Here is a 12,577-nt window from a genome sequence, read left to right as displayed (position 1 = left end):
TTTTCAAGTTTATATAAAAATATAGTAAATATAGAAATTTGTCGCACGCAATTTTTTATTACAAAGGTCAAATAATTATTTTTTTTATTAGGAACCTTTTTTTGTAGTATAATACTGAACTATTGTTGAAAAAAAATTTCAATACAATAAATAATTAATTAATATGAAATTATCTCATGCAATATTTTTGAAAAGTAAATGAAATAATAAAAAAAAACTTTTTTTTCTTAAAATTGCTATTTTTAATGTTATATATTGTTGTTAAATCAGTATACAATGTATGTTTAATACAATGTAATAATAAAAAATGTTACATGCGATTTTTACTAAATATTTATAACTTTTAAATAACGTTTTTAAACAAATTTTTATTAAAATATTATTAATAAAAAGCAAATTAAAAAAAATTGTTTGGTTAGCTTGCTATTTTGAATGCAATTTACATGTAAAATTTTTGTTTAATAAAAACTTGCATGTACTAAAAGAAGGTTGCATGCGATTTTATTCAATAACTTTTTTAAATGAATTTTAAATAAAATTACAATATCGTTGGAAAATAATCAAAATACAAAAATTTAATAAAAATTTGCATGTAATAAAAAAGGTTGCATGCGATTTTATATATATTAATGTTTAATAACTTTTTTAAATTAATTTTAAATAAAATTAAAAATTCGTTAGAAAATAATAAAAATACAAAAATTAAAAAAAAATGTTTCATGCAATATTTTTTTAAAAGCAGATGAAATATTTAAAAATATATTTTTGGTTAAATTGCTATTTTTAATGCACTACAACAAATATGTACATAATTTTTCTATTTAATAAAAACTTACATGTAATAATAAAAAATTTTACATGCGATTTTTACTAAATATATACTTTTCTTTATTGACACAAACACCGCTTACGTGGTTATAGTCGAGTTTACAACGGCGTTTAACAACTTTATTTAACGAAGAATTTGTCGCATGCGATTTTTTGTTATTCAAATCTGAAGACATTTCTTTTAAAGAAATACCCTCTTTTATATATAACTTTTTAATACCTTAAACTATTGTTGAATAACAACTTTAATAAAATGTATCATGCGATTTTATTTCTAAATCAGCTGATATTTTTCATAACATAAACTTTTTTATATTGCGCCATATTTTATTCATTTATAATGTGCAGATTATTGCTAAAAATCTTTATATAAACATAAAAATTTTATGTCATGCGATTTTTGTAATAAAAACTTTAGTTCAACATACTCCTACAAGAAGTTTTTTTTTGGTCAGGTAGTAACCCTCTACAAGTAATCACTCATAAATTTTTATAGCATCGTCCATAACCTACTCCTGGCTCCTTCAACTTTGCGCTTAGCCATGAAAAAGCTCACATACAATATTTCCTTTGTATATGTATAACAAATAAATCGTACATTCATATGTACACACACATGCACGCAGCATTACTAATGTTAAATCCACACTCACTCAACAAAAGCAACAACCGTATGGAATTATAAATATTCAAAAAAAAGCCAAATGTCAACGCATTGCGGTACTCGGTGGCATTAACAAACCAACAATGACATTTCATATTTGACAGCTGAATATTTCATTAAATTGAGACGTAAAATGAATATATCACGAATGCTATTATGCTTGGTCTACACATAACAGATATTTTTTACAGGAATGCCATTGTTTTGCAGTCCCCAGCGGAACTGTTGTTAAATTAACGGGAGATCGTAGGAATGTGAAACCTTCATAATATTATTGTATTACACATTATCATTAATTTAGCTGGTTGTTTAGGGCGTATGAGCAACATTTCGCCAATATATTGCGACTTTTTTTCCAAATCAATTGCAGCGGGTTTTCATTTCGGCCATTTTTACTATGTCATGATCTGTAATCTTTCCTTGTATTCAGTAATGTTTACAATTTTGTCATTGAAAGATATACGCTAGAACAACGTTTACAAACTATTCAATTATATTGTGAAAATAATCATTCTCTAATTTCAACTTTTCATGCGCTTTTGCCATTTTGTGGTTGTAATAATAGTGCACCTGTGCTTGCTATTCGTCGAATTGTTAAAAATTCCGACAATAAGCGCACAATTTCAGGCAAGTGTTGCTGAAAACCACAATCTGTCGCTTTCAAGAAGTTCTCAAGACTTGGGACTATTTCGAACCACAACCTGGCGGATTTTGAGAGAAAATTTCGGCTTTCTTTCGTATAAAATTGTTCTCACTCAAGAACTGATGCCATTGGACCACCGTAAATGTGTTAAATTTACAGACTTTGCCTTGGAACTGGAAAACTGGAAAACCAGAGCGATTTTTTTAAAGAAACTCATCTACTCCGATGAGGCTCACTTTCATCTGAGTGGTGCGCTAAATAAACAAAACTGTCAATTCTGCTGTGAAAAAAATCCATAAATTATCCATGAATAATGGTTGAATTCACCCAAATAGACAGTTTTGTGTGGTTTTTGATCTGGTGAAATCATCGGTTCGCACTTCTTTCGAAATGAAGCTGTTGACACCGTTACTGTCAATGGAGAGCGCTATAGATCTATGATAACCAATTTTTTTGGCCGCGGTTGAAAGAAATTGATCTTGATAATATCTGGTTCCAACAAGACGGGATAAAAATTTGGAGATTCAGTGGCCTTTAAGCTGTTGTGATTTAACACCATTAGACTACTTATTGTGGGATTATTTGAAGTTATTGGCAATAAACCAGAATGAAATTGTATTGGATAAGTTAGGAAAGCAGTGGAATGCATAGTTTCAATATATGGGTTGCCTCCAAATATATGGGTTACTTTGATTAAAAAAGCAAATGCTTCCAGTATTTTCGGGCCGTTGATTATGGCTGATCTAAATTCAAGGGATGCTAAAAAGGAATAAAGTCAATTCAGTACTTTAAAAAAATATTTCGAATATGCACCACAGGCTCTAAGGCTTCAAAAGGTTTTGATACTTACTTTTTGCAAGTATTTTTTCGAGCTTTAATATCGAATGTTATGAACTTAGGGAACACTTCATGTTGAATAGCAAAAATAAACGTGTTGCAAAAGGTCAACAGTCTCTAGATTGCAAATAAAGTGTTTTATTGTTCTCATACAAGGTCTGTCGCAAAAGAAACAGAACTTTTTAAATATAACTGTTTCTGGTGGCGCCACCTATTGGTGGGTATATGAAATAAAAAGCTTGATCTCTTGTTGACATTTCGTAAAAATTTTAAGACAATTGGATAACTACAATCGATGTCATCATGTCATCGATCAAAAAGAGACAGCAGCTTTTGATCATCGGTCGTAAAATGCAAAGAGCAAATACTAAATTTTGTTTTAAATGTGAAAACGTTTACTGAAACATTTCAAATGAAGAAAAAAGTTTATGGTGATCAGTGCCTCTCCCGTAGTAATGTGCATGAGTGGTTTAAGCGATTCCAAGAAGGTCGTGAGGACCTCTGTGACGATCAGAAGTCGGTCGTCTTCAGAAGTCAAAAATAAAGACAATGCTGATTTGTTTTTACGATTCCGAGGGTATTGTACACTGAGAGTTCGTCCCATCTGTCCAAACGATTAATGCTGTGATTTACCTTGGTGTTATGAAGCGTCTTTTGTCACGCATTCGTCGTGCTCGACCACAATACCGTGAGGCAGGGTCCTGGCGCCTGTTGCACGATAATGCGCCGTGTCATCGGTCGACGCTTGTCACTGATTTTTTGACAAAAAACTCCATATTAACCATTAATCACTCACCCTACTCACCTGATCTGGAACCCTGTGATTTTTACCTATTTGGAAAACTTCATTTGCCCATGAAAGGACACTGGTTTCAGGACATTTCAGCTATCCAAAAGGCGACGACCGATATTCTCCAGAGCATTCCGAAAAATTACCTTAAACACTCATTTGAAATGCTAATTGACCGGGCTAAACGCTGTATCGAAGCACAGGGAAACTACTTTGAATAAAAAAATATAACTTTTGAAAAATATTAATTTTTTGTTGTTTTTTTAACAGTCCTGTTTCTTTTGCGACAGACCTTGTATGACAGACAATGAAGTTAGCGAAATAACGCCTTACAGGAATAGTGCTTTCAAAGTGTGGCATGTTATATCTAAAACTTGTCAAGCTTCCAAGTGCCGAATATGAGAACTCCAGTGATTACGACTGACTTTTTACAGAAAATATTAGTCAGTTAACAAAATTTCTTAACACAATTAAATGCATTGCCTCTTAGAAATTTGGCTTAGTATTAGAAATGTTTAAAAACGCTTCAGTACTTCTCAGAGCCCAACCATTTACCGACAGCCATAAGACTTGTATTTGGTAGTGATTAGAGACTTTTGCTGACACTTTATTAATAATTTAATTGCCTATAATAAAAAATTTGTCCAAGAAAACAAGTTTCTCTGAGACTCCTACCTACCGCCTCTCTCCCTGAGGTACTTTCAAAAATCCAAACCTTTAAAAATATATATTTTTATTTATCGAACATATGGACGCGTTGAGCTATGAAAATTATGAACTTGTGGAACAAAACTCGTTTTACCTCAAAAAATGGGAACTTATTTTCGTTGAATCTCAAAATAATGGACATGTGGAACACATGACATCAAAAATGATGAACAATGTTAAATCTGAAATTTTATGAACAAATGAAACACAACTCGTTGAATCTCAAAAATTATGAACATGTGAAACACATAACGTTGAACGACCAAACTAAAATATTTTTTATGGACTTGTGATATACGATGAGTTCAAAACATGTGAAACATCTAAAAATATAAATTCGTAATTCACAAAAATAAAATATGCGAAATGGCAGAGTGAGTTTATTCACACTGCCATACGGTGCCTGTTGCTTTCGCTCTATTATGGAAACGAAAAACTCAATCCACCCCTACATCCATATTTTGTCAGTTAGACATTGTCTGCATTATGCATTATTATTGTTATTATTATGATTAGAATTGCATATTTTAGCATAAGAACAAAACAAAATTGTTGAAATTAGTTCGGCCCATCATTTCAGGTGAACATCCGGAGGCGATGCAAACCGGCTCATCCGGCTGTCAGTTCAGTTGGCTAACAATTTTCCTGCTCGTCGCCGTCGTGCTCGGCTATCAGCAGCAAAGTTTCGTACTCAATGCAGCGAGCGTTTTCGGCACAACAACAACAACAACAATAGCAGCAAAATCAAATGTAAGCGAGAGGGTGGTTGTTGCAGCCCACAAAAGCGCAACAACAATAACAAGAGCAAAAAGCACAGTTAACCGTCAATTGCTGCATATAACGCAAACAATGGCTGATGTAACTGTAGCAACAACAAAAACAGCACTACATACAACAACTGCAGTGCACAAAGCTGAAATGATAGTAAAAACAACAAAAAAAGCAGATTTACTGACGGCAGACATATATGTTGCACTTGCAACGACACAGAATGCAATAACGGATCAACAAAACAGCAACGGCATAACAAAGAAAGAAGCTGCAACGACTGTTGCATGCCCAACAACAACAACAACAATGCGAAACTTGCCTGCAACCATGGCAACAAGTTCAAGTGTGTCCGTAAAGGACTCGCCTGCTTCCATTACTTTGCCAAAAGCAACAACAACACAAATGACAACAACAACAACAAAAAGTTGCTGCAATACAACGAATATGCCCACCAGCCCAAACGCCAAGAGTCACAACGAAACGACCGCCGGCAATGCAACTATCCAGTTGCAGCGCACACAGGCAAATAGTAGAGGCTGCGCCACGCCCACCACCTGCGGCGTCAGTGTGAGAAGCACTAAGCCCAAAATCGACTGCAATAATATGATAAACAAAACTGTGACCAAAAGCGGCAATGCAAATTTCGCTCACTTTTGCAACAGTAGCAGCAACAACAACAACAATAGAGGGGGCAACAACAACAGTAGGCACACTGCAACAGCGACTACGGACAGCACATGCTCAAAAAGTCATGTGCCAAACGTCAGCGGCAGCAATACCAACAACAAAAACAGCGTAAATTGCAACAACAACAGCAACGTAAATTGCTACAACAACAACAATAACGTAAGTTGCAACAACACGGACAGCAGCCGTCATACGATGTGCCACCACAACGGCTACGATGTCAGATGATGCGTTTGTGTTGCTGGACAGCGGCCCGTGCATTGATAACGGTAGTACTCGGAATCTTAAATGGAAAATTTTCATTTCAATGGCAAAATAGTTCGGTCACAAAGCAATAGCTGCGTAAATTGCTTGGCATTTATGAGGCTACAACAACAACAAACACCTCGCCGTCGGCTCATGCCGTAAGAGCGTATGCATACTTAATAGTGGGACTGTGTGTATGTGTTTGAGTGTGTGTCGTAGTAGCCTGCAATTGTTTTATCTGCCAATACTTAAGAGCGCGCTGAGCACCGTTGTCATTCACATTGAAACTTTCCATTTTCGACGACGAATTTTTAACAAGAAATTTTATTTCGATTTCGAAGCATGGCAATTGCGAGAACTAAAAATATTAATATAGAAAAAAAATAATATTCAAAATTTTCATACCAACTTGACGCGGCTGCTGGCATGCACGTGCGCGCACACACATGCAAGTGTACATGTGAACTGTTAGTCAATAAAATGCTCGAGCTGTAAGTGAAAAATTAGTACATATAATTACAAATAAATTAGACTTAAAAGAAAATGATAAATTAATAAGAAGCAAATACTTAAGAAAATATTATATGATAGTATAACTGATAATATAAGCGTTGAAAGTGCGTAAAATGGCGACTTTTTTCCAAAAAATATTTTAATTTATTTAATGACAATTTAATTAGCTTGTTATATTTTCCTTTTCAACACTACTTTTTTGCTTTATCTGGTACGTGATTTAAAAAAATATATATATACATATTTATTTTCATACTTCGATCAGCTGTAGCTTTAAAAATAATATATTGAAAATTCGAACCGATGTATTAAACAGTTTTTGAGTTACAGCATTCTAAAGTGTGGCCACTCAGTTCAATTAGTTCCATCAGTTTATCTTCAGCCTCAATTCATTTGGGGGTATTTCATCATAAGTGCGCTCCAACCGCTCATAGAAGGTATATTTGCTCACATCGTTCTTCTTTTCCGTCGAGGCGCAAATTAGCGATGAAGAACTTCGCTTTAAAGCGAATTGTGGATATGTAATTATCAGTACTCAGCGACGGAGTCTCTCTACAACCACGAATTCCAAATCGAATTCCCGCTCTTTCTTATGGCCACTGTAATAAATGCCACAAGGACCTACTTGTCTCAGTCCTTTTCCGTCCATCGAGGACATCAACCAGCTGAATAGCGGCACCTTCCCAATTAAAGAACCGGTCATTCCGTCTTTCTTTCCCTCTATCAGTCCGTCCACCTCTCGTATATATGCGAACTAGTCCTTCATTTTTAGATACCGATCCGAAATATTGCACACAACCATTTCTTCCCCAGAAGCTGCTTCTTCGTCGCTACCACCGGTTTCGGACCACTATGGAATACAGCTGACCTACAAGCTGATCCGTCAAAGTCAAGATAAAGATGTCCTTAAAGTAACTGTTTTCTCTTTCAAGTAACTTTATTTTGACTTGAAGATTGTTTGTGTGAAACAACGAGAAAGATTGTTTATACGGAAGATAGAAAGATAGGAAGTGTTAGAAGCAATAAGGTAAGAATAAAGTTCACTATAACTGCAGGCCTCTTATGCGCGATATTTTGCAGGATTTTTAAAGAGTAACTCCGAAAATAACATAAATATTTCCGAAAGTTGACATCTCTTTAGAACATCCACAAAAACATAAAACTTGAGTTCTGATACATCAGCTTTGAGGAATATTTCGCAAATATTCGTTCAATCTTGATGTAAAGGTGTGGCAACTAAATGTAGAAACTTTCAAATTTAAGCAAACAAAATTAGTCTCCCACTTACTCAAACAAAAATTCAAACCTGCCACATAATTGCGTAGAAGTTGGCATAAAATTGAATAGCCGCAAGCAGCCGCAGGTGAAAACTTAAACAGTGTTTGCTAATAATCACTTAGAAATGTGTAAAAGCCTGCTGATTAATTGATTATTTGTAAATAGGGCAACCTTTACAGACAAATACAGATGTAAATTTTCAATTTTCAAATTTCCAACAGCCCAATAGCCTACAAGACGTGCGCTCGAACAAATGTTCTGCTGTGTTGCAACAACAACTTACATTTAAAATTAATGAATTTTCATAAAATCAACTTAATTGTATAGACGTGTATACATAACTGTAATAATATTGACGAAAACCAAACCATACTATTGCGTTGATTTATTAAATTCCAAGTCAAATCTGCCAATAATAATTATGTAAGCATGAAGCAGTAAAATATTTAAATATGCCAAATCCTGAAATCTCCTTAATAGTCAATGCAGTTATGTTGCACATTATGTGGCATTAGATTGTGCATTACAATCAATATACCACATGAAAATTTTGGGTAATTCGAAAAACGAAATATTGAATAATTAAACCGACTGTGTTGGTCGGGCGAACATAACCTCAATTTGTGTATTTGAGATTCTCCATAAAAGCATGTGATTTTACACAAGTATATATCGTCACCTAAAATGCAAAACAACGTATCTTCAAAAAAACGAAATTGAGTTTTTTATTGCTTTCAAATCACTACATCACATTACATTTTCAGTTTCAGATATAACCAATATATAACCACCATATAAACATTTTTATAACCAATACATAACTATTTTATACCCATTTTATAACCAAAACTCAAATTTTGTTTCGATATGAGTGCTTTCTATTATATCGTTTTCCTTCGCCTATAAACTTATGAAAAATGATGTTACGTTATTTTCCAGTTTAGGGACGATATATAGGTATGTATGTGATGTCCATCGACTTCACATTATTTGATTTGATGCCTTCACTGGCCCTTTATTGCATCAAATAAATGTGTCTAGCACACACCTCCCCATGGAATCATTTAACAATGCCTGCTGCAGCCCAGTCATTAGGTCAGAATTTATCAATGAGCAACATTTCTCAAATATGCATACTTATAAGCATTTGTAGCTAAATGTAATTAGTTGAGCTCAAAATAAGACGATGAGAGGAAAACAGTGTTGTAGTGAATTATTAAATACCAAAGTCAAAGATATAAAGGGAAATAATTATAAAGTTTTAATAGATTGATTAACTTAGATTTTAATGACTGAGCTTAAATTTCAAATTTATGTCCAGCTTTTTTCATAAAAACAAAAAATATTCAAACCAGAAAACAAATTATTGTCGGTTTTAAGCTTCAAGTCAAATTAAGGATATATAAAACTAAAAGAAGTCAAAACGTTGATTTCGGCTACACTGAAGCTACAAAATCATTCACAGATGGCTTTTATAAAGTCTTAGAGGGTACAAAAAGATCTCTATACTGATTTTAATCGATGAGTTTGTATGACAACTTTATGTTATATGGGGTCCGATCAGTTACAGACGGTTGAATAGACTCAACTTGACACACTTGTTTAATATACTACATATATAATATATTTAACTTGTTCAATCTAAAAAATTATGAACATGTGGAACACAACTTGTTTTAACAAAAAAAGTATGAACATCTGAAACACTTTTCGTTGATCTTCAGAAATTATGAACTTGTGGAACACAACTCGTTTTACCTCGACATGAACTTATGAAACACTTTTTGTTGAACCGCAAAATCTATGAACATGGGAAACAGCTAACGATGAAGGACCAAACTAAAACGTTTTTTATGGACTTGTGATGCACGATGAGTTCAAAACAGGCGAAAAATCTAAAAACTTAAATTCGTAATTCACAAAAATAATTTATGCGAAATGACACAGTGAGTTTATTCACACTGCCATACGGTGCCTGTTGCATTCGTTCTCTAACGCAAACTAAAAACTCAATCCAACCATACATCTATATTTTGTCACTTTAGAAATGCTTCTCCGCTTTTCAGAAAAAATAGATTTTTCCAAATTTTAGAAAAACTTTTCAACTAAACGGTTATTAGGGCATCACTGGAAAATCTTAAAAGCTTGCCATCTATCGCGGCTTCAAAATATTTAAATTGTATTGATTTGTCATTATTTAAAATATTATTTATAAATTTAAACAAGTAAGGAAGGGCTAAGTTCGGGTGTCACCGAACATTTAATACTCTCGCATGATAAAGTGATAATCGAGATATACATATTTTTCAAATACCGTATTTTTGTAAAGTTTTATTCCGCTATCATCATTGGTTCCTAATGTATATACCCGTATTATACAGAAAAGGCATCAGATGGAATTCAAAATAGCGTTATATTGGAAGAAGGCGTGGTTGTGAACCGATTTCACCCATATTTCGTACATGTCATCAGGGTGTTAAGAAAATATTATATACCGAATTTTATTGAAATCGGTCTAGTAGTTCCTGAGATATGGTTTTTGGTCCATAAGTGGGCGAGGCCACGCCCATTTTCAATTTTTAAAAAAAGCCTGGGTGCAGCTTCCTTCTTCAATTTCTTTCGTAAAATTTAGTGTTTCTGACGTTTTTTGTTAGTCCGTTAACGCACTTTTAGTGATTTTCAACATAACCTTTGTATGGGAGGTGGGCGTGGTTATTATCCGATTTCTTTCATTTTTGAACCGTATATGGAAATGCCTGAAGAAAACGACTCTGTAGAGTTTGGTTGACATAGCTATAGTAGTTTCTGAGATACGTACAAAAAACTTAGTAGGGGGCGTGGCCACGCCCACTTTTCCAAAAAAATTACGTCCAAATATGCTCCTCCCTAATGCGATCCCTTGTGCCAAATTTCACTTTAATATCTTTATTTATGGCTTAGTTATGACACTTTATAGGTTTTCGGTTTCCGCCATTTTGTGGGCGTGGCAGTGGGCCGATTTTGCCCATCTTCGAACTTAACCTTCTTATGGAGCCAAGGAATACGTGTACCAAGTTTCATCATGATATCTCAATTTTTACTCAAGTTACAGCTTGCACGGATGGACGGACAGACGGACGGACAGACAGACATCCGGATTTCAACTCTACTCGTCACCCTGATCACTTTGGTATATATAACCCTATATCTGACTCTTTTAGTTTTAGGACTTACAAACAACCGTTATGTGAAAAAAAACTATAATACTCTCCTTAGCAACATTGTTGCGAGAGTATAAAAATACAATTGGTACAATATTTAATTATTAATTTCCACAAAGCCCACAAATTTATGAAATAAAGCATTGTATAAAATGCTCAACTCTCAATTCTCATATGCCAAGCAGAAATAAAAAGTGGCAAATAATGTGGTCAAGAAATGGCAATTTCACATTTGCATTGTTATTTAAACAAAATGGTTATTCAATAAAAATATTTACCCAATTTATTATATATAGCAACAATAATAGTATAACAACCGAGTATAAAACGCATTATACGAAGACAAACAATAACACGCTCGTATTTATGCAATGCATTCGTACATTAGCATAAACCCAGTAGGAAAATCGAGTGAGTCAGAATGGAATTCATTTTATTAAAGAGGGAGCCTGCTTTAGAAGCTTCAAAAAATCGATTTTTTTTTTGCTTAAATCTCTTTAAAAATTATCTAAGAATATATCCCCAAAGCTATAAATGGGAATTCGAAATATTGTCGGAGCTATGTAGATGGGAAATAGCGGCCGAGCGTCTAGCAAGTATATGAGCGCTGGGCTTTGACGCGCGATTTCGGTGTTCTTCATTTTTACGATTTTTCTTAATTGGCGGGCGTGATAGAAAAAGACTAAACGTCGTATGGAATAGAGGCAAAGTTTATTAAGTTTAGCATTAATTTATCTTCTATTTAAATAAAAAAAAACACTAAAAAAAGTCAAGTTTGAACATATTTTTAAACAATATGTTGGGTTTTACTCTATTTTTGGAATTTCCTTAGTTTAACTGGAATAAAAGTTATCAAAAATATGAATCTCTTTGAATATTTTGTTTCAGATAGAAATTGCGTCCTGCATTCTTCCCGTCGTCCGGCAAATGCACATGCGAGATGTATCGGACAATTGCTCCCCAAAGAGAGAATATAAAAGATTTCCCGTAACCCAAGAAACTTCGCTTTAATCAATTATTTCTTTCTCCTTCCAAAAAAAATCGATTTTTGAAGCATCTAAAGTAGGCTCCTCCCTTAAAGATCTCTTGGAAATGTTAAAATGATGACATTAAACTTAGTTTCTTGCTTGAAAACCATCTATGACGAGAAAAGCCATCTGAGTGGCGTTAAGACTTCTATAGGGATTTTAAGAATACAGAAGCCTTACCTAAAGTATTTTGCAACCCATCTTTGTAAATAGCAAGCACACCCCTGAAGCTTATTATTCTCTGGAGAACATAAGAAGTCGATGAAGCCACAAAAAGGCAATGAACTCAAAACGTTATCGCAGAAACAGCCTATTAGTAAACTTATCCGAAATTGTTGAAATATATTATTAAAATCACTACAGAGACTTCAGAGAAAAATTCAC

General features: G+C 33.9%; 1 protein-coding gene across 2 annotated transcripts in view; it reads left to right on the top strand.

Moving 5' to 3' along the window:
- LOC126763669 (uncharacterized) overlaps positions 1–6,800 on the top strand; it is a 329,848-nt gene extending 323,048 nt beyond the window's left edge. Inside the window, exon 7 of one of the 2 annotated variants that reach the window (XM_050481378.1) lies at positions 5,051–6,800. In XM_050481378.1, the coding sequence (XP_050337335.1) occupies positions 5,051–6,156 (1,106 nt within the window). In that variant the 3' untranslated portion in view covers positions 6,157–6,800. Of the gene's footprint in view, positions 1–5,032 lie in introns of both variants that reach the window. The other variant, XM_050481377.1, reaches the window with a different exon arrangement.
- The last annotated feature ends 5,777 nt before the right edge of the window (positions 6,801–12,577 follow it).

Source organism: Bactrocera neohumeralis, chromosome 6, assembly GCF_024586455.1.
Source record: "Bactrocera neohumeralis isolate Rockhampton chromosome 6, APGP_CSIRO_Bneo_wtdbg2-racon-allhic-juicebox.fasta_v2, whole genome shotgun sequence".
Lineage (NCBI taxonomy): Eukaryota > Metazoa > Arthropoda > Insecta > Diptera > Tephritidae > Bactrocera > Bactrocera neohumeralis.
This window is presented reverse-complemented; position numbering and strand designations above follow the sequence as displayed.